Source organism: Thunnus maccoyii, chromosome 4, assembly GCF_910596095.1.
Source record: "Thunnus maccoyii chromosome 4, fThuMac1.1, whole genome shotgun sequence".
NCBI lineage: Eukaryota > Metazoa > Chordata > Actinopteri > Scombriformes > Scombridae > Thunnus > Thunnus maccoyii.
In genome coordinates this window covers 24,719,926-24,743,277 of record NC_056536.1, presented here as the reverse complement: position 1 = coordinate 24,743,277, position 23,352 = coordinate 24,719,926, and the positions used below count along the sequence as shown (strand labels likewise).

At 39.6% G+C, this 23,352-nt stretch overlaps 1 protein-coding gene across 2 annotated transcripts; it reads right to left on the bottom strand.

Annotated features, from left to right (window-relative positions):
• Positions 1–620: 620 nt before the first annotated feature.
• frmd4bb (FERM domain containing 4Bb) lies at positions 621–23,242 on the bottom strand. 2 transcript variants are annotated; one of them, XM_042410363.1, is made up of 23 exons: positions 23,055–23,242; positions 14,890–14,955; positions 13,316–13,410; positions 13,112–13,204; positions 12,627–12,711; positions 12,218–12,274; positions 12,094–12,116; positions 11,294–11,377; positions 11,104–11,169; positions 10,695–10,752; positions 10,521–10,607; positions 8,877–8,953; positions 8,272–8,410; positions 8,037–8,178; positions 7,668–7,801; positions 7,366–7,482; positions 6,294–6,522; positions 6,151–6,204; positions 5,879–6,026; positions 5,476–5,643; positions 4,467–5,251; positions 3,128–3,266; positions 621–1,542 (listed from the first exon to the last, which is right to left on the bottom strand). In XM_042410363.1, the coding sequence occupies exons 2-23, from the start codon at positions 14,953–14,955 to the stop codon at positions 1,506–1,508; spliced, it is 2,883 nt and encodes a 960-aa protein (XP_042266297.1). In that variant the 5' UTR covers positions 23,055–23,242; the 3' UTR covers positions 621–1,505. The 2 variants fall into 2 exon arrangements, with proteins under 2 accessions (XP_042266297.1, XP_042266298.1); XM_042410364.1 differs by lacking the exon at positions 621–1,542 and adding an exon at positions 1,562–2,387.
• Between the last annotated feature and the right edge of the window lie 110 nt (positions 23,243–23,352).

Genomic DNA, 23,352 nt, shown 5'->3' with positions numbered 1-23,352 from the left:
ACATACGATTAAGTCAAAGGTTGGTAGTTTGTCAAAAGGGGAATGACTACTCAGAGTTGGAGAGATGATATTTCTTCTGTCTGACTTTTTTTTAGATCATAACTCAAAGCATGTTGAGTATGATACATCACATGTGGGAATTTCTTTTCATTCGCAGCCTGAAAAATCATATTTTACTTCTATAAGAAATAAAAAATCTAGTAATAAAAATCTAATCGTAAGTAATTATTCAGTATTTTGACAAATATGCTTTTTCACTTTCTATTTTGCATCAATATCACTAGTAATGCTAATAATGTTATATAAACAAATTAAATAAACAAGATGTATGATAACATGTTAATTATTGAGGTTTAGGGGTGCTAACTGGCATATTTCTTACCCTTCCTCCCAGTCTTTGTTCTAAACTAAGCTAACCAGTTGCTGGCTTGTATTTAACACACAGATATGAGAGTGATATTGATCTTCTCATCTAACGCTTGGCAAGTAAGCGAATATGCATAATTTCCAAAATGTCAAACTATTCCTTTCAGGCTTACTCACCTACTCAAGAAAAGACCCTGAATCAGTTGTTTACCAACGACATAAGCCTCTCGAAAGAAAATGATGGCAGCCATCTATGTGTCACACATGTATTTATTCACATCCTTGTTCCCAGTGGAAAATATTTTATGACAACATCTAACAACATACGTATAACTACACACTGACTGTACAAATATGTGGGAAAACAAACAACGAGACATGAATATGGTTTTTACGGCAGTGGTCTTCTGTTGATATAAAAGGACTGAAGTTCTTATCAAAAATTGATATTCTCGACATGCATTTTAAAACACAATACGGCACCAACAAAGACAAATGGCTCTATAAACAATATTGACATAATACATTCTGATTCAATGTTTAAAGAAAGGAAGAAATGGAAATTCATCTAATACACACATCAGCTCTAATGAACGGTCATATCAGGTCACATTTGTGAACATTTTCAAACTTTGTTTTCGATTTGGATGTTATATTTAAGACAATTTTTATCATACTTTTAATGAGATGAAAGTGATGAAAATCATTTTTATTCTATAACCTACTGTTTTGTATAAGGCAGTAGCTAGTTCCTGCTAAAATACATGAAGTTGGATTCAGTAAAAACACATGTTGCCTCTTTTTTCATCTTTAATACACAATAAGGTTTGAAGTCAGTGTGGTTGTGCAACGTCTTATAATTTTTTGACACATTCCTTCCTGCCTGTACAATTCAATCCAATCCATCCAATCCAAGGCACATGGGAAAGTCATTCAAGAGTGTCATCACTGTGTTCAGAGGTTACTTTAACATGAGGACAGCATACACCTAGACTCTGCCAAAACCTGCTGGACAAAACATCTCCCAAGATTGAGTTATGGCAGCAAAAAGTCTGTGTACAGCCCGTAGTTCCTCCTTCCTCCCCTTCATGTGCTGCTGGCCATGGCTTTAATTGTGCCAAAGTTTGGTTTGGTCCTCTTCAGCGGATGCTCATGTAGCTTCCGTCCAGATGAAATCTGCACAGGAAGTCATAAGAATATGTCAAATCTACTGTAGTTCAACTGTTTTAGAACAAAGGAACACATGACTGAACCTTGTGATAAAACTGAGGAATGGAAATGGAAATGCAATGCATCAAAGAGGCCTTACATGTGGTACACATTACTTTGTGAGTGTGTACAACATGATTTAAGCTTCATGGAGTAAAAGGAAACTTCCCTCTACTTAACCATGCTAGCACTGTGTCTCTATAGCAGTGCTTTCAAACCTGTATTGTTTAGTCTGTTCGTTTTCTCCCTTGGTATGGTTAGTTTGGGCAGATCAAATCATCAGTCATACTGGATTATAGTTAATCATCGTAGTTTACCAAAAGACTCATGTAGTAAAAAACGCCCTTGGTAGGTAGATCCACAACTTTAGTCCAAACTGAAATATCTTAACAATTATGGGATGGATTCATGCAGACATATTTCCCACAGGAATAATTGTAGTAACTTTATGATCTCCTGACTTTATTAATTTGTGTTTTACTTTGGTTTGTGATCAAATACTTCGATCAGTACTAGTTGTACAAACAAATACAAAAACGATGCTGAAGAAAAAAATGATGACACCACGATACAAAAATGTGGATGATTCGATTAAATAAGCTATAAGGAAGTGACACACTGATGAAATGGAAAAATGGAGATGTGCGGCAACACGACACAGAACAGCCCGCTGTGTTTGGTCTCACCCTTAAGAGCTAGAATGGTTGTCTGATGGCTCATCTGTACTATTGGCCTCAGCGCCAACCACTTCTACTGACTCAGATTTTTTAGGCATTGTGTCAGACCCCGATACTTTGTTTTCTGGAGAAAATCTGCACACATGAGCATTGATCATAAGTCAAGAAAGGAAGAAAGAAAGGGATCCTCATGATTACATTTTCATGTGCTAATTAGTGTCAGGTCACCCAAGCAGAAAGCAATCAGTAGATCTAGTAAATGCAGAGAAACAGGCTTCATCCAGAGACAGAGCAACACATAAAACAAAGGAATTGTTTGACATTTTTGGAAATTTGCTTTTTTGATGAGAGTTACATGAGAATATCGATACCATTTTCTTATCCATCTGTTCAATATGAAGCTACAGCCAACAGTCAGTTAGCTTAGCTTAGCATAAACTAAAAACAGGGGCAAACAGCTAGCCTAACTCTGTCTGAAGGCAAACATATCCTTCTTCCAGCATCTGTTTCAAGTCTTTATGCTAAGCTAAGATAACAAGCTGCCACCTCCAGCTTCATAGGCTATTGAACAGACAGATTTTAGAGTGGTATTGATCATGGCACAAGCGGATAAGTGTATTTTTCCAAATGTCAGACAGTTCTTAAACTGCTACAGACATCCATTAAGTGAAACAGCAGAGGCACTGATATCTCTATCTGCCACTGAGCATCAGCAGAGTCTTAGTCTGTTGATGCTCAGCGGGGGACATTAAGCAGGTTAATGTATTCTTAAGATACTAGCAACCAGCACTTTATCTGAGATCCAACTAGTAATGAAACTGACAGAATGACCTCTCCTTGGTCATTCTTAAATTTTCTAAAACGGCAGCACTCACCTGCTGTGTGAGGGACTGTGGTTGTATGGAGAAGCAGGAGCTCCAGGGTGAGGGTAATGAGGTGTGTCGGGTGTATCGTACTCTGTCAGGCCGACTGCCAGCTGGTTGCGCCAGTTTCCTGCGCTCTCCACTGAGGACACTACACACAAGACAAAAGCAAAAACACTCTAATGTTGGAGTGTAACTCAGTGGTAATTGTTGTTATTGGAAACACTCTTAAGTCCAGGTTAACGTCACTATGGCAAAACAATCACCTTTCACAAATTATGGCAACATGTGATTACAGCGCTGTTGCTGGCACCTTGCCTGGAAACGTTTTCATTATTTTTTATTTATTTTATTTTATTTTTTTTAAAAATGGATAACATTGGTCAAACTTGCAAAAAGGCTTTATTTGTTGTAAGGTTTTAAAGACAAATAACATTATTTCAAAAAATAGTGTATCAGGTATTTTGGACCAATATCTTAAAAATTAACTTAATTTAAATTAATTATATGTTTTAATACCATTTTGATAAATTACAAGGACCAGTTGATGCCTCTTATATATTATGATTACATTCAATGAACTTCTTTACCAAGCTGTGACTCTATTTGGTTCTCCAAACAATAATGGCAGCCAGATGTCATTGCTCAATTTGTACAACCAAAACTAAAATGTTTTATTATCAGATATATGGGTCTATATTTATGTTACTCGGGTTAAAAATTTTTTTTATTGTGTACGAGACACACTATATTTTTAATCTAGATGGTCAGAAAAGTATTTGAGGATTCTGGAAATACTGATAATAAATTAGATTTTAAGCACCTTTCACATAACCCATCTCTTTTAACAGAGAGAAAACAAGCAAAAAATAAGTACATTAATAAAAAGCTTGGTCTGTGGAGAGAGATGAGTTTCAAGTCGAGTTTCTAAAAAGGCAGGGAGAGCGTTCTATAAGAGCAGCAGCAAATAACTACTGAACAGTGGTAAGTGTTGTGTTTTTCAAAGATCTCATATTTTTGAAGATCTCAATGTCAATCTCAAATGTAATAGTAATACACAAACTGGGGCTTATTTTCTCCCAGACTTCTTTTCTTGTAAAATCTTAAAATCCTCCACTGAAACCCTCATGAATAAAACTGTCTTGGGTACATTAGCAGGATGCTGATATATCAGTGACAGTTAACAGCCAACAGATATCTAATATGTATTAAACAGGCAATAGCAGCCTGATATGTAAATATATCTAACTGTAATTTAGAGGGAGGCAAAAATTGATTATATTAAATGATTTTCCCTCCTACACCAATACATTTGACTTGACTTGAAAACTGCCTGGGGAAATCATCTTACCTGATGAGAAGGAGGTGGTTCGGCTGGAGTGGCTGAAGGCCGCTGGCATGGTCTGGTAGCCCAGGCTGAGCTGAGAACCGCTGTCAAAGTCATATCCAGCCAGCATCCCCCTCCCTCCCTCCCTGTGGCCTCTGTTTCGATGGTACCAGCCTCTCAGATGCTCCGCCACCATGGCTTTCTGCATGTTCTTTGCCAGCAGCTCATTTCTGGGTCCCTCCCTGCTCCGCGGTGGCCTCACCGTCGCATAGGGGTTCTGGGAAAGACCATCAGCTCGGTCACTGCTGTAATGCCTGAATCTGTCATGTCCATGGTACCCATTCATTTGATAGGAAGGGTTGACGTTGTAGTGGCCTTCTACCTCATTCTCATACACGTAGGCACCGTTAGCGTAAGGCTCCATGTCCGGACAGGGGTAGCCGGAGACGTAGTAGGCACTGGGTGCATAGTGTGCTGAGGTCTCACATGTGTAACTACAACCAGAATGATGCTGGACCAAGTTGGGCATGCTCCCGGTATTTCCATACACTTCCACCTTCCTGTGGAGGCGATGCATGGTTGAGGTTCGAGAGTCCAGTGTACTGTAGTGGGAGTTGGCTGCCCCGCAGTAGTCCAGACTGGACTGACTAGTGTAGGAGGAGCAATCTTCTAACACCTCTGTGCTGCTGCTGCGGTGGGCTGGTGACAAGATAAACACGGGCTTCTCTGAGTCTGTGTCTTTTCTTAGCTGGGGCTGTGACTCCAGACTTCCACTGCGATGCCTGAAGCAATGAGGAGACCCTTCGGACCTAGCGAAGAAACACAACTTGTCCTGTTTAAACATATCTAAACAACAAAATGAGTGATGGGATAATATTTCTGATTTTATTAGTTACAACAAAGGTTAGGGGTATAAGAGAGCTTTGCTTAAAGGTTGGGAGTTGGGGAGAAGCAGGGATTTAGTTGCAGGGAAGTTATTGTGTGGGAGAAGGATAGATATTAGGTTGGGAGTGCTGGGGAGCAGTATCCACACCTGAGCTGGCTGCTGCTGTAGGCATTGCGGGTCATAACTGGGGTGGGAGGCATGCTGCGTGGATCTCTAGGAGGTCTGGGAAGGGTTTTATAAGGGCTAGTGTGGGTGGAGGAGACCTCTCTTGGATTCTGGTAGTAGTGGGAAGCCTCCTGGCCTTCAGTAGCTAATCTAAAAGGGTGTGGTATAAGGAGAGGGTGAAAAAAAAAAATAGGAATGAGATGTGAGGATAGGTATGAGGCTGCAAACACGACACGGCAAATATTACACGCTCTGCCAAAACATGATATCATTGCAAAAACAATTCAGCTTTTCAATAAAATCAAAAGTTGTGGAACAAGTTTCACTTCACACTAGACTTCATGGAAATAACAAATAGATTGCCTCAGGATGTCTGTTTCCCCACCTGCTATGGTTTTTGTTGCGGTGATTTTCCCTCGGAGATCCTTGTCTCTCTACATCATATTCTGCCCCCAGAGACTGCATCGGACTGAGCTGAGGGGAGCCTTGGACTGACCGCGACCGTGGCCTCTGACTTACACTGTCTGAGTCATCTGAATGTAAATGCAAACCAAAAAAATACTGACACTTGCTTTTTCAAAAACAGTCATGATAAGAAAGTGATATCCATGTTTTTTGCAGGTCAAAGTGCACCAGAGCATGAGTTGTCTGACTCACCATCATCCAGTGGGAGACTAGACAGGGAGCTACAGTCTGAACGGACAAGTTCATCTAAAGAAAGAGGAAATAACGTCATGCTTACTGGGATATATATCTAGCTGAATGATTAATGCAGCAACACAGGTCAACTTGCGCCATACCTGCAATGATCACTGAGGCTCGCTGGGTTGGCTTTTTTCCCTTCTTGATTCTGTACTGATTCATCTCATCCTCTATCTGCTGGAGTTTGTGCATTGCATCCAAACAGTTTCTCCTCCTCTTCTTCTTGACTGTCTTACACAGTTCTGGCTCATTTGCCAACTTCTTAGCCGCCTCCACAATCTTTTGCTGCAGGGCAAATCTGCTCTCCAAGTTCCTAAGGAAGGGATCCTGCAAAACCACAAGCAGCAAATCCTCAGAGATAACAGTAAGTATCTATAACCCTTATTGTCACCTTTGTCAAAGAATAGATCTGGTTAAGTCTGATGTGGGGTGAACCTTATTGATATTATTCTTACATCAGCTACTGATACAATTCTGTCATGTCCTGCAAATTAGTAGCTGAGTGCACTTACTGTAAAGGATAAAACTGGTGCTATTCTATATTTTTGCTATTGTAAACAAATCCCATGAAAAGACCAAAACCAACACTGGATCAGTCTGTCTCTCAATACTTTCCGACACCCCCAACCTGTCTGTGGCTCTCAGTCCCAAACCCATTCATTCCTATGAAAGATTTAAATCTGGTTAATAATATATAAAAGGCTAAATAATTTCTTAAAACAGCTGGGCACTGTAGTTTTTAGCAAATGTTACTCAAAGAAGAGTAAATAGCACATTTGCAGATTTGGAGCGGTAGCTAGCATTAGCCGCACCGGCATGATGTATGTGTTATAGACATGTTTATTGTAATGAAGGAATATGTCACCTAGTGTGGCTGAGTGATGTGTTTTTACAACAACAATGAAGCTCTATGGCACAGAGGAATAAGCTAGATCAGACTTTAGCAATGCAAGAAATACATGCAAGATGAATTCATTGCTGGTATTTATCTTTTAGTGGCATTGTTGACAATAGAATTAAACTAAATACCACCAGACTTATCCTTTAAACTCAAAAAGTTAAATCTATTAACGTTAAGGTACATTGCACAAAAAAAACAGTGCTACACACAAAAAGAGATGGTGAGAATTGCAGCTGCATTTGATTAAAGAACACCAGTTAAATACAGACCTCATTGTAGGGGAAAAGGTCATCTAACTTGAAAGCAGTGCCAACTCGTCGTCTGACCTGCGGCGGTCTTTCACCTGAGGAGAGGGGATACTCTTTTGGCAGCTTGCCAGTGAGCTCCTGGAAACACAAAAACACCCCCTTGACACTTAATGAACAGCAGCAACCATTAGTCTAGTTACCACACAGCAACACGGTTTAATAAAGGGAGTTGAGCTAACAGAATGTAGCTGTAAAGAAAAAAAAAAGACTTAATAAGGAGCCTAGCAAAAAATAGCAACACTGCAAACAAAATGAATTCTCACCGCCTCTCTCAGGCAAATCTTCTTCAGTTCTTTTGTTTTCTTGGCCAAAATATCTTGGATCTCCTGCTCTTTTTTTCTCAGCTCAGAGAGTTTCTCTTTCTTCTGTTCTTCACTCATTTCAGAGTCTGCAGAACCTGTGAAAACAATATCCTGACTATTTTTTGCCCACTTTCCGTTCAATAACTTCATATCCCAAAACATCCGTAATGACATCAGTAAAGATAGAACTGATTCGTCAGCATGACTCCCCCGCAATGTAACTCACCAACAGCTCAGTGTTCGTAACTCAGAGTTTTGTCATAGAAACTTGCACCAATGTGATCTGAAATAATGATTTTTGCTTTAAGAACTTAAATAATTGTAACTAACCTGTAGACACAAGGCTCCCATTGCTGGCTGTTATAAAGTTATTCTTTAGGCCTGTGTCTCCAAGTCTGTTTATCTTTGCTCCTCCATGCTCAGTGAGATCCATGGCAATTTCCTCTAAACTTCTTGCTGCTCCTACTTTAGCCTGAAAGAATGAAAAAGAAAAAGGGGACAAAGATTAGTGAATGGATAGCTCAGTATCAAAAGTAACAAATAGTGACTGATAACCGACACTTACTTTGCTTTGCTTTCTGTCCAAATAGAACTGGTGCTGGCTGATAGCCATGACCCAAATGGTTTTGATCAAAGAATGGCTGGCATACCACGTGTGGATGAGTAAACCGGTCTGCCCAAAGGTGCGCTTGGTTACTGCTCTCCTATTGCAAATTACAGTATGACACATTTCAGACCAAAGCTACAGTGAGATGGGAAATCTCTCAAAAAACAAAAAAATTCAACTAGAGCTGCAACTATTAGTCGATTAATTGATTAGTTGATTAGTTGAATTCATGTAACTATGTTGAATCATGAAGAATTTATAAGAAATAAACATCATTATCTTCTGGTTTCTTAAGTCCTCTATGATAATAAACTGAATATCTTTGGGTTGTGGACTGTTGGTCGGGACAAAACAAGACATTTCATCTTAAGCTTTGTGGAATGGAGATCAACATTTTTCACCATTTCCTGGCATTTTATCATCCAAACAACTGATCCATTCATCGAGAAAATAACTGACAATGAAAATAACTGTTAGTTGCAGCCCTATAATCAACCTGCACAAATAGCCTGTTTAAGAATTACAAAATGTGCCTCTAAAGAAGAATATCTCCTGCTGCTCACCTGTGTGGGTCATTAACTTCTACGGCAAATTTTTTCTCTCGGAAGTACAAGTTTTCCAGCTGTTTCCACTGATAAAGCTGGAAGTAAAAGTAGAGAAATAACAATATGTGATTAGGGAAATAGATACCGTGTTCTGTAATTCAGAGCCTGAAATGCGGTTCCAGAAATACTTTAAATGCTTTCAGCCCTTTGAATATGTATGTTCAGTTTCTAAAAACATCTGTAATACTGTGACTATGACCATCATGACTGATAACAAATAAACTATTATGAAAAAAAAAATTAATAGGACAGGTGTTTAGGCTAGCCTGTTTCAACCACAGTCATTAAAAAGCCAGACTGTAACATGAACTGTCATTATAGTCTGGGCTGCCTGGCATGCCGAGTCTACAATAATGCAGGTGTTAGAGTGGGAATGAATGCCACAAGGGGACATTAAGACTCATCGCGGTATACAACACTTTCCATGGCTCATCACAACCATCCACATATCACCCAGGTGCTCAATGACAACAGCCTGATACGAACGATCTATTTGGGTCTGTGACTCACTGTGTGTCTGGACAAGATCCGAATGAGACACAAACTTAAACAGACAGCTCATAGAAAATTATATTACATGTGGCAGCTTTGGGGAATATTTTGCGTCACAATGTGATACATTCAGTAACAAGTATGGACAGTTCAAGATCCACCCAGTTTTGTGATAAAACATGTCATTTTAAAACTTCCTTTTAAATTAACATACAAATTAGTAAATGTTATTTAAGAATCATAAAGAACCAAAGCTCTACACTACTTCGAAAGTAAAAGACAAAGGAGTGTAGCATCCAGTCTTACCAGTACAAAGGATGTTCACAAGTCCTGTTTCTGAAGTTATTAAATCCTCCCTGGCTTTGCTGTCAACACAAACACATACTTTGTTCTGTCTCCTGTCAGCTCCTGACTTGTCTCCTCAGGTATTCTCAGAACATGCATGATAACGCCCCAAATCCGGCCCCTTTCCCTTTGACATCACCAGCTCACTCCCTCTCCTTCTCTACAAAAGACACAGCTGTCTGTGTGCAGCCGGCTGCTTGCACAATGTTGGAACTCAGCAGATAAAGTTGGATTGCAACATGTCATGTTGGTTAACAGGCTTTAACAGTAAGACAATGTCAGTAAATTATCTTTATGCGAATTGTTCTGAACTTCCTACTTCTATTATAATAGCACTACCCTGAACTTGACAGATTGGACAACATAGCTGACAGATCACTCACATGGGTGTTTCTCCTATCAACTCACAAGCTAAAACAACACAAATGAATCAAGAAAAGCAGGTTCGAACTGTGTGTGTATGATTCTCAAGGCAAACTGCTCCTGTTTTATGAGAATAAATTGACCACAGTGACTCCGGCTTTCTAGACTGACACTTTGTGTCAATTTTTCAAGTCTGGCCTCGTCTGCTGCAGTTGAAGCCCAGCCTTTGTTGAAGTGAAATGGATGATGCATGAATTAGAGCTGGTGAATCACCACGCTATGTGCAACAGCAGCAATCCTTCCTCATGCCCTGCGCTGTCATGTCCGCAGTCAGATTAGCGAAGCAGAGAAGCAGCAGCAGCCATTTTAGAGACTGAGCTGCAGGGCAACTGAAATGTTTACCTTTCGAGGTTTTAATTTATCCTGCAAATCATACTGGCCGATGCCCTTATAGCTGATTCCAAGCCACCATGGGATCCCTTGTTTATCCTGTGAGGCAAGAGCACAGCTTGATGGTTGATTCAATTTTCAAGTGAAACAGCTGTCATTTCATATTTATCACAGCGGAAAACCTACCTTAACTTCATAATAATGCACGCCATACGTGGGCAATGATTCCACTAACGTCAAATACCTAGAATGAAAACAATTTTTATTAAAACCACCAGCTGCTTTTTAACATCTGCATGTAGTGTACCTTGGAAATGTGAAAAGATAGGACTGGGAATTTGATCAGAGGAATTCAATCCGGTGAATCAGTGTGATTCACTGGACTGCAGCTGAAGAGGGGCTATTGATTTCTATCAGATGATGAGAAAAGGAGTGCCAGAAGGAGAAAGCCAGAGAAGGAGGGAGGGGGAGGGCTAATGGAGGTGAGAGAAAGATTAATGAACTTAAAGCTTAGTAACATTAACTGTCTAATTATTAGTGTTCAACTGATATCAACAAATCTATACCTTATTTTTATTTTAATTCCAATACTCACTGCACAATGGCCTGTCCTCGGGAGACTCCTTTCAGCTGTTTATAATATTCAATTACTCGATCCTCACTGCAATGTCACATAAAAAAAGACACATTTTCATTCTTTAAACAGCTGCGCATGATCAGATCATGCCCTTCTGTATGGGGTATGTGTATTGCTGGTTTCAAATAAGCATTTCCAGTGAGCATACCAGTATGCAAGGGATGGGTGTTCCTTGAGTACTTTGGTGGGAAGAGTTGGTAGTTTCTTTAAGTCAGCTCTAGTGGTTTCATCACTGAAACAGAAAAAGAAAAATAGGTAAGATGACAGTTGAGTGGACAACCTTGAGATATAATATGCAAAGATTTCTTTCCGAGCTCTTGACTTCAAGTGTTTAAGTTTTTAATATATATGTAAATCATCACATCTTAAGCTTGGCCACAGGCAAAGGTGCAACAGCTTTTGCACCATTGCCTGTGGCCAAGTCCCCCCCACCATCCCTCCCCACCACCCGAGACACTAGAAAGAAAGTCTCCAAAATTACTAAACTTTTTCATTCATCAGTTTTTGGCTCGCTAACTGTTCAATTACATTTTGTGTAAATGTTATTTCCCAACATGAATATCTAGATTTTGTTTCGAAGACTCCTCTACGCTGTAATTGTAGAATGTAAACACTTAAATCTCCCCAAATCCCAGAGAAAATACAGAGGACATGACCCACATCATTTCCCCTGAACACTACATGTAAAGTATCAAAAGGCAGCTCTGTTAAACAGATGTACAGTCTCTGCTCCGCGATACTTGGCCTCTATCAGCACTATGAGATTCATTAGGCGACTGGTGCAAGCTTCTCGGCACTCTGTGGTAAGCTTCACATAACACTGCTATTGATTTTTGTTGTCTGCACTCTGGAGAAACAAGTGACCTATTGAATCTCTTCGCTAAAAGCGCACTATTAAGTTGTCCTGCTGCTGTTAAATACTTCTTACCCAGCTGATAATACTCTTACCTTGTGTAGTCTCCTTTAGCTTCCTGGTGATTAAAAAAAAAACATCTTATTAGATTAAATGCCTTTAATTGCTTTAAGATGCAGCCATTAATGTATGTATATGAGGCGATTAAAAAGCACTAACCTGCAAAGCATTTGCAGCTAATTTGAAGAAGTTCTCACTTTCCACTTCTATCATCCCCTGGGAAACATAACAGATCAACAGGATAGAAGATAAATAGCATGCAGAAAATGCGGCCCATGTGGGGAAAGCTTGCGTGATCCAAACATAGAATCTTCTCTGCGTTGCCCTACAATAACCTCTGCTTTTTCTCAAAATGAACCCTTGTGTTTTTCTACTTTCGAAGACTGTCTGCTTTGCATTCCAGCCAGCAGAGTGAGAAAACTGTGCCCTGCAGCCACTGTCTGCTGAGCTGAGGTGCTGCAAGGGTCCAGAGACAGTGAATCATCGGGGAGGTGTTGAGAAACAACAACTCAAAGAATCAGTTCTCATTATTTCAAACCCCCAGAAAAACAAGAGCTAAAACACTTACATTGTAGACAGCAGATTTTGCATTCAGGAAGAACAACTCCACCGTTATGATGTCCTTAAGCTGTGTTATGTTTTCTACATAAAATCTATGGAAGATACAAGCAGAAGCAACAAATTAAGGGTTAAACTGAGATAACTTGTGACTTTGTTATTGCTGCTGATAGTAAATGAGTTATGAAATGCTCAGTTTGCACTTTTCTCTGCCTTGTTCGTGCTTTTATAAGCAGTGTGAGGTGTTGGGTGCGTGAGTGAGAGACATGGTTTATGATAATGTGCAAAAGTCTGAAACCACAAAGAAGACACGCCACAGGTTTTTCAGCCACCAGTCTGACACATTAATATTTATTCAAGATGACCAGGATATGTATGTTTGATGACAGTATTAAACAGCAGCAACATGTGACTTTAAGGTATCATACTTCGTGTCAATAAAGGACCGCTCCCTGCTGGAGAGCATGCGTCTTGCACGAGAAGGTGCATTATTACCTGACCAGGAAGTTGAGGGCAATGGTCCCGGGCTTCTTTGAAAAGTCATGTTCAAGAACTCTGCGGTCCATCTGCAACCATTTACACTGACCACTGCAAAAAGCAGAGAGACCGAAGCTACACACACACATATCTGCACACTCACACGTATGCACAGTAAATATTCAGGCATCTGAAAATAATAAGCTTACACAGTTTACATACTTATCATCAAAAAATGCAAGTCCAAAGAATTCCTTCTCTTTGAGGTTGAAATGGGAGGACACCAAGTCAAGAAGTTCGTACGACAGCAGCTTAGGCTGTGGAGGAAGATTAAGATTCAGCATTAGCTTCGGTGGGAAACCTACTGTAAGCCAAAATATCAGGTAAACATCCCTAGTGAGGTAATTCAGACAATTTCCTTGATAAATGTGTCACGGCTGATAGTTCTGGAAAATATTTTTTCTCTTTTGCTTCCTTCCCTTCCCACGAGAAGTTAGACTGAAAGGTCAACTAGAGAGCAGTAGCCCTGGAGTGAGGATTTAGTGGCCTGCTCAAGGACACTTCAACGGCGCAGATACTCATAACACGGACTTGAACCCAGGTCATTCTGCTGAAAGGTGGTCTTCCTATTCACTACACTAATCTGATGCCAATACCCAATCCCATAGAGAAAAAATGTTCCCACGGAAAACATGCCACATTATGTCATTACATTACCGAAACGTCTCTTTTACATTATTACTTTTAAACCTGCAATAGCTTATTTTTTGGCCACTTGTGGCAACAGATACAAGCTGTAAATACAACACTGACATATTATCATCTTTTTAAGTTGATTTGGTGATGTGTTGTTAGCAAAGATGTTTTATTATTTACACATCCAGCAGATATGGAATAACATTAGCATTCATTTGGAGTCATGTTTGTGTCCACCTGATGAATGAATGTAGGTCCAATATTCACTCTCTTTTAGCTCTGTTTGTGGTCTTCACTGACTCCTGAGGGAAATAATTGATTCTTCAGCTGCTAAATGCTGTGGAAATCTTGTAAAATCATTGCAAATTGTGGTTATATTAATAGCAGTGAGACGTATGAATAACCAGCCTCAGCTCACGCCAACAATATGACAACAATATGAGCCTCAAAATTTCCCTCCTAAAGTGACTTTAACATCAGAGGTTTTAACTATAACCCACAAGTGATTAACATTACTGTTAGCTTGTTGTCCTTTGCTATTATTAATAGCTAAATTATTGTTTTTGTGTGAGTGAACACAGTAGCTACGTGTTTGTGAGCTTTCTTTACTTAATGTTGAATAATCCACTGCAAGCCAGCTAACCAGTTAACATTAGCCCTGAATTTAAAGCCTTTTTGCTAACATTTGCAATATAAATGCAATATAGTGTTAATAAATGTCATTCAATTATAGCTCTAGATGGTTACTGATAGATGGGTGGTTTAATCATAAACATGAAAGTCAAAGCAAATAATTACTGGTAACAACTTGGTTTGGAATAAACATTAACATATGCATTGTAAAACTGTTTCTCCTCAAAAAATTGACTGCATGACAGCAGAATACTGTGGCTTTTTCACCGAAAACAGCCGCTGAAGACGACATCATGAGAGCAGTGAAAGTGAATCAAAACAATAAAATTGCGGACCGGAAAAACCTAAATGATGAGCTGAAAGGTGTTGAAATGTTCCTCAGAGCTGAGGGGAACTAGACAGTCAGGTGATAGTTCTCTGTTATCATAAAACAATATTGATTACAGCCGCTTGATGATTATTCATACCTGAACCAGCAGCTCTAGCTTCCTGTCATCCAGCAGCTGCACTTGGCACAGTCTGCCCTCAGTCATCTACAGGGGAAAGAAAAAAGGAAGTTCAAGGCGTGTGACACAAATTGCAAGTTATTCATCATCACAAGAGACAATGACATCAGGTCTTGTGTGCTTGTAATGTTTTTACCACTATGGCACTACAGTATACATGAGGCCTGATAGGTCTTATAACACTATAATATCTAGAAATTGCAAAATAAAGATACAGTTTTCTACACAGTTAATGTACAGCACATATTACTATCAGTAGCCATGCTGAGCAAAGACCTTGGGGGTAAATACAATGATCCTTTTCAAGAAAACACTGACGTTGTTAATGACAATAAAACCATTGTCTCAAGGATTTGTTGCCATAGTAACCACAGGAAGGATTTGAGGTTCTTCCAATTTGAATCATTCACATTTAACTTTCACTCTTTCAAACTTTTCAGCTTTTGAATAAACAACTACCTTCCAAACTTTTCACCCTGTAATATAAAATATTTATGCATCAAGTTCCAACCAGCATGCAGCTGTTTATAGCAGCAAACCACAACCTCATTTCAGATTCTGAGCAAACTCTGCATCCATTAAATCCAGCTCTCTTGTACTTGTGCTCACATGATAACAAGGAAATCATGTTTGCTTGTGCAAGATCATTTTCACCTCAATGCCCTTCAAACAGTGCTTCTTATGATAGAATCAGGCTGACCTACTGAGAGACACTGAAAGCACTACACACTTGGTACACCCAGTAAAAAAATGACATATTGAGGTTAACCAGTTGTACAACAAAACCTGCTCAGAAACTGAAGAAACACATCGCATAGTTACAAAAAGCCTCCTCCTGTGACAGAATGAGGCTGATCAAAACTTCTAACATTTGGAGTAAATGCAGCAGCTGCTGTACACTACCTGATAAATCTCTCCAGGGAGAGTGCAGGTGTGGATGCATCCCTGATCAGACCTCATCCTTTAATATGAGTCTCCTCTTGGATCCAGACCATAAAATTGTGAGCTCTGAGCAGCAACAGCCCGATCAGTATTAACCAGCAACTTGTTCCATCCAGGTTTATTGACCGAGTAGCCCTTAGCTTTGTGCAGTGACGGCTTACAGTGGCCACATCATGAGAAATCCACAGCTGAGTTAATGAGCACAGGCTGGATCAGACTCCTGACCAAAGTTTAGGGTTTACCATTTCTCAATTCAAATAATTTTGGTCAAGCGAGAAACACAATTAGTTAATACAAGGTGGTTAAGCATATCTGCGCCATAATTTACACCCTCATTTCATCCGTGTATCATTCTGTGGCTGACGGGGTTTGAATATGAATATCGGGTTTCTCTTGCTTCCTTTTCCTGCACATTTGAACTGAGTAAGGTTAATTTATAGAAGCAGGAAAAATTCCAGCTAAGAAACAAAGACACCTTATATTCTACACACTTCTCATTTACGCTTTATACATACTGCACTAATAAATGATTAAACAAACTCCCCTGTGTCCTGAAAGGAGGGCACTGCTTTAAATGACACCATCGGTATCGTTTTAACGAGCACTTAGTCAATTACAGACTCTGAATAATGTGTGTTTCTTATCAGCATAATGTCAACAGTCATAAATTCTCTTTCATGATCTAAATTAAAAGTGCACATTCAATAAATCCAATTAATTTGGAGTGTGGCTGCAGTTTTATTACATTGATTCGAGCTTGATTTAGTTATGACAGCACTGCTGTGAGGGTCACACAATTTGTCTCTGCAATAAGCATGACATTATTCCAGTCTGGCCACTAGATGGTGCAGGGATTATTATTTTTCTGTGGGCAGAAGAAGTTCATGTGGAGAAAATGGCCTCTTAAAACATGCATGCACCACTGAGGAGTTTTCATAAGCAGTGCAGAATCAAATTCAACTGGGATGACTCTTACTCATGCAATATAGATGAAGTTAGTGGGAGGAGGAGCCATGATTTTTAGGAATCTACACCATTAATCATCCGAGACCTATAATCACTCCAAGAACTGCTATTTATATCCAACTGAGCAGCCCAGCAACCCTGACTAACCCTGCAGTTTGTCAGTGGCAACACAGAGAAGAGACTCTTTATCAAACACCGCTCAGGCACAAGTGACCCCCAGAGCAGCGCAGGCTGTTATTTAAAACTGGTGCATACACAATAATTACAAATACATAATAACAAGTGGTTACCATGAACACCTTCATTTGACATCTCATGATGTATGCGTCAGAGCTGGTGTAGCTCAACGCTGTAAAGATAGCCTATTCAGCCTCAATAAAAGGCCAGCCTTGGCCCCGTGAGGTTAAGATAAGCATTGAACCTTCATGTAAAAAAAGACACGGAGGGAAAAGATGAAAGAACTGTCGGTCTTTGTGTTTGTGCCTCCAGAGACTGGACAGGCGCTTTTTGAGTATTAACCAGTAGAGCCAAACCTACACCCTGCGGGTTTGGCTCTACTTAGGAGCCTGAGGTTGGCATATAGACAGCTTGTTAAATATGTGCTACAGTGAAATATCCAAATGGATACTTAAAGAAGGTGCAGATGTGGCCTGTTTTGTATATGGTGCTAACACTATTAATAAATATTAAGGATGTTCGTCAGAATGTCACATAACTTGGATGTAGGAAGGATGTAAAGATGTAAATCCATCTGATAATGAGCAGACTTGTTAACTACAGAGCATGGAAAATTAAACCAGTGAAAAATAGCACCATGTCAAGTCTGAAAGTTATACAATAAGCAAGCTTCTCCGTCTCATGTGTAATATGGCTGTCAGTGTTTAATACGTCACGCTGGTTAAATGTCATGTCCAGACTGCAGCCTGTCTTATCTCAGTTTCCCGTTTTCATGCATTATTGATGAAGGCTGGTATCACACACAAGTCGGTGTCTGCTCTCTGTGCTTACATGTTCTTCTGAAGACACCCACTGCAAATCGCACAACCCCAGAAATTATTACAGCAAATACATTTTCACAGGCTACTTTAAATTTTAAGAAAAATCTGTGCAAATTAATTAGCTGGTTCCAGTTTCAAAAGATGAACTCAACAATGAAGAATCTTGTGACTGGATTCTTCTATAAAGACAAAGAGAAGAGGAACCAAGAAGCAAAATAAAATCTTCCTGTGAATTCAAACAGACTAACCTAACAGGACGTGACATCCAGTACACTGTGATGGTAAAGGGGAACACACAAAGTTCTGTGTTTTGGGTACATGAGATTTTACAGTTCCTCTGTGATGTGACACAATTGAATGTAGCTGATGTAACTGACCTTTGACACCGTTGATACCTGACCCCGACACGGTGATCGGCATAGTTACGGGTGACTTCATAAATGGATTCAAATCGAGCTGCAACGATTTGTCAGTTGACACAAAATCAATCAGCAACTAAACTATTTTGATAATCAAATCATCGTTTTAGTCATTTTTTAAGCAAAACTGCCAATTTTTTTTGCTGGTTTCAGCCTCTCAAATGTGATGATTTTATGTTTTTCTTTTTCAAACATGATGGTAATCTGATTTTTTTAAGGTTTTGGACAGCGAGTCGACATATGAAGATGTCATTTGTGAAATTATAACAGGCATTCTCCACTATTTTCCAACATTTTACAGACAAAAATTACTCGAGAAAATAATTGGCAGATTAATTGATAGTAAAAATGATCGTTATTTGCAGCCCTAGATTCAAATAGATAACTTTTTAAATGTGAAATAAGTGATATTATTTGTTTTTGGTCTTTTTATGGCAAGGTCTTGGTTCTCCCAAAGAAATCCCACTGACAGGATACTTAATTAATGTCTATTAAAAGTCTAAATCCTACATTAAATAAAACACTGAAGGCTGTTCCGGCCAGCACAAAGCAAGACGCCCTATTTGCAGAGGTAGTGGGCTGAAGGATACAGTCCAGGATTATCTCCCTGATCTGAAATCTCATCATGACTCATGTTGTCAGCAGCCAAAAGGTATCTGCCAACCACCATCTCCCTAAGAGAACCAGTGTCTCTGTGTGTGATATCCGGGAAATTCATAGACACAATGAGGCTCAGGATATTATTGAGAAAATTAGAACCTGGGGGAGAAATATTAATTTTTTTACCTCTTTGATACAACAAGGGCAGTCTCCATCAGAGGAGTGATTCATGTGAATGATGTCATCATGCAGTACAAGTTCTTACTTGCACCCTGAAAAGGACATCCACAGAGACAGGAGGACATTGTGATATATTTTCTTGTGGCTGTCCTACAACTGCAACCGCAATATTTTATTAGCAGCCATGGTGATGATGGTGGTCAAATCAACTCCTATCAGTCGCTGTAGGATAGTAACGCCTGAAGTAGAAAAGCAAAATAAATACAGATATTCATATGAACATTTTAGGTTGTTGATTTTAGGTTAGATTAAAGTTTCCATCACCACATGCTTTTCTAAAGAGCTGCATACTGCTTGAACTCACAGAATTTCAGCTGCAGTCGTAAGAACTGACCTTGAATGATTGTGACTGTGTGTTAAAATGAAGAAGAGCTACATAATCAGAAAAAGATTCAGTGGTTGCATTTTCATCTGTGCTGTTTGGCTAAAATATGACTTAATACATTGCTCAGTGTTTGTAAAACCCAGACAAGCCGGTTACAGTATTTACAGAGAAATTCAAAATGTTGAAATGACACACAACAAACATTGTAATAATGTTTTTTTTAGAAGATCTGAATAAAATATTACTTATCATTAGTTGTGTTTAAACAATACAAGAAGAAGAGTTTACAGCCATGCTAGCAGCTGTGCTTTAGGGCATCAGGATGCTGACATACTGATGTTAAACAGGTATAATGTTCACCCCCTTAGTTTAATATGTTAGCACACTAACATTTGCTAATTAGCACTGAATAAAGGCCAGAGGCTGATGAGAATGTTATTAGTTTTACAGGAATTTGGTCATAAATTAAAGTATTGGACAAATTAAAAATTTGACCTGATGAAGGAAGAAGTTATACAAAGTAATTACAATTCATCCTGAGTGGGGGCATAAAAATCTGTACCAAATACAAGGCAGTCTATCCAATAGTTGTTGTGATATTTCACTCAAAACCTCAAGCTCAACCTCATGGTGGCGCCACAGAAAAGGTCAAGAGATAACTAAAGTCATTGGGATTCATCTTCTGTAGACCATGAATGTCTGTACTGAATAGCTGTTGAGATATTTCAGTCTGAACCAAAATAGTGGACCGACCGTCACACCGACATTGCAGTCCTTAGGACCAGGCTGCTAGCATACTTTGTTTGATTTAAGTTTTAATTAAAACAATTAAATAAAATTATATCATATTCACCCACAAGGTAACTGTGCATGTGTTTGAAACTGCTGTATCTCTTACTGTGTCTCGTCTAACAGTGAAGAGACTAAATATTTAAACAACACAGAGACCTCTAGAGGCTCATTGTTCATTTCTGCCCATCAGTGCTCAACACTATACTGAGTATAATTGCTAGAGCCATACTCTTAGTACATTGGGTTACAACTGTAAAGTTTGTCCTGATATAGGCACTACAGAAGAGACTTTACATTATATTAAGCTAAAGCTAGATGTCATCAAAAGAGGCCATGGTGGTTATTAAAAGCCCTTTGAAGTATGACTGTGCTGAACAATTTGTTCTTATCTGCTTATTTTATTAGTAGCATAATGTTGTGTGCAAAGTTTACACTTTGGTCTGAAGATGACACTAATGAAAAGCTGATGGAGTTTCCAAAATGAAAAGTGTCATCTGGATGTGCTCACTCAGTGAATTCCTTAGCAATGCACTCATTATTATATTTCTAGTGTAAAAGTGGATATTTTGACCTGATGGTGGTGCAAGAGAAAAGGTCAGAGGGTCACGAAATACCTTTAGAAATCATGGATATCTGTGCTGCATTTACTGGCATTCTGGCCTCTATTTGTTAGCTTGCTTTGTACCATAGTGCGAACCCAATGACTTGTGAATGTTATTGATAGTGAAGGAAAACAGCTTGAATTCAAACTGAATCCTAATAAAGAAGTTCATGTTTAAACAACCAGGTCCCAGGTGCATGTATCTTTTTCAATCAGTTCTTAAACTGACTGATTCAGAACCTCTCATGTTTATTAATCAGAGTTATTATGACTCAACATCCTCAGGTTACAGATTTTTTTTTAAATCCCTGAACTATCTGAATGCAGCATCTCGGTGCAGGATTTATGTGCACAACAGGGCTGATTCAAAACACACAGACTAGTCTATAAGCAGGAAGCGCTTGCAATTTTGAGAGCTTTGCCACCAGTTGCCCTCATTCTCAGGGTTTTACAAACTGTCCTCACCGACAGACCTGATATCATTAAACTGCAGAGTTTCATCACAAAGAGCTGCAGTGACTTTCTGCAGAGCCCAGGGACGAGGTACTGAGGCGCGGACGTGAATGGGTGGATAAAGTGGAACATGACCAAATTGCATGATCTGGACGAGGAATCAGAGTGTCTGCAGCCGCGAGAAAATCCTCATACTGACTCATAGCAATATTGACAAAGAGTCAAGTCATATTTATTGTCTTCACCCAAACTGGAAGCATAATGTGAATGATAAGCTGTTATGTTACAACTGGATTTATTGATCCACCAGTAATGATTTACAGGACAGCTGCACAAGTTCTACCCCAAATCCTCACCTGCAAACCTGCTTCGCTTCAGTGATGCTGCTCTGCTGTACTGCAGGTATTTACCAGATTACATATCAGATTTATTCCCTCTGTGTAAAGTGTATGAATACAAGATTACTTGCCCACCCAAAAATAGATCTCTCCTCTCTCTCTCTGTCTTTAGCACATCTCTCAGAGAGTCTCAGGAGGCTTTGATTCCTAAATGGAAGGTTGCCAACTGAGCGATGAGACATCTCTCGGCAGCATCAAACAGATAGAGGAGCATCTCTTGTCTTGTTAGGCTTCCATACTGACAAACAAGTGAGGGAGTTCATGAAAAAAATACTTTGAGTTCAAGTACTTCAAGTTCTGCCTGAGTCCCTCTAAGGAGCTGATTTAACTTGACATGATTTAAGTGACCCTTTGCTCTTTCAAAGGGTTTTTTTTAGAAATGCCATCAAAAAGTCCACTGCAGTGATAGACAGCACAGGACATCCTTTTCGACAAATAGGAAGAGCGACAAAGTTTCACGCTGGACACGTGTGTCATAAAGACGCAACCATCACAACAACAATTCCTGTTTACAACGCCTGATGCTTTAAATACACACAGACGTGTGTCTCTTCCTTCAACTCTGAGATAACATCAGTATAGGTCATTGTCAACCTTTCCTGTGCTCATCCTCGTTTTTTTCTACTAGAGTGAAAAACGAGATCCAGAGCAATATGTTTAAAAGAAGGAGAAAAAAAATTAGGCTCACAATAAGGCTTCTACCAAAATCATAACAACTGGATTAATGTCCTTGTAAATCCTGACTAAAACATGTTTGACCTGAGTCACCAATTGACACCATGGTCAATCCTACATAAATCACATACATGTGAAAATTGAACATGCACAGACAACATAAAAATCTCCAGTCATTAAATAACGCCTTGGACTCACAGTGCTGCAGGGTGAACGCTTTCAAAAAGGTAAAATGATGATTCATCCAGCATTTTTAATATTCACCAAGTCACACTTGCTAAATCAATATATTTGCTATAGGGCATGCTTTAATTAAATTCAACCAATTCAGTTAACTTCCCTTTTAACTTAAACCCACTAAAATGCCATTTTATATTTGCTTTATCCACTATAATCAGAAATATTGCCCACAGTATCCTGTATAATGAGACCAGCCCACCTCAGGGCCAGTTTCACTGGGAGAACAATGAATGTGCTACTGTAGACTACTGTACATGGGTGGTTTCCACCTGAGCCCCATGACTAGACAGATGTGTCAAATAAAACCACACTCCTGCTTGTTTTACACGCTGCTGAGAGCCAAACCCATGCTGTTGTAATTTTCATTGATGCTCTCCCCCGGATCACATGCGTGTCTGACTCGGTCTACTTTGTCTCCTCACAGCTCACTATATAGGGCGGGATGAATCAGCTCCATCACATCATGCATCGCCTTACCTTCGCGCTTCCTTATATCCCCGCTTAGGTATTGATAAGGTAGAGCTTCCCCTGCATACTGATCACCCCCTTTCAGCTTTCTTCACGGTTGCTTTTGCCGGGGAGGGGAGCCGCCGTGCAGCCGCTGTCCATGTTCATCCTCCGGTACTGCTGTAGCGCACACTCGCCTCGTATTGAGCCACACTCACCACGCCTTCACCCGCCGGCTATTATGTGAACAAGCCCCGCATCCCCTCCCTCGTCGACGCTCCCTCCCTCTCTCTCTCTCATCCAGCAGCTGCCGGCCGGCCTGGTTCAC

Excerpts from the sequence above, each read along its gene's own strand:
- frmd4bb (XM_042410364.1), bottom strand. The coding sequence starts at position 14,955 with ATGACTGAGGGCAGACTGTGCCAAGTGCAGCTGCTGGATGACAGGAAG. Across the intron at positions 12,712-13,111 it reads GCCCTCAACTTCCTGGTCAG|ATTTTATGTAGAAAACATAA; the intron begins GTAATAATGCAC and ends TATCTTCCATAG. Across the intron at positions 2,388-3,127 it reads CACAGTCCCTCACACAGCAG|ATTTTCTCCAGAAAACAAAG; the intron begins GTGAGTGCTGCC and ends TCATGTGTGCAG.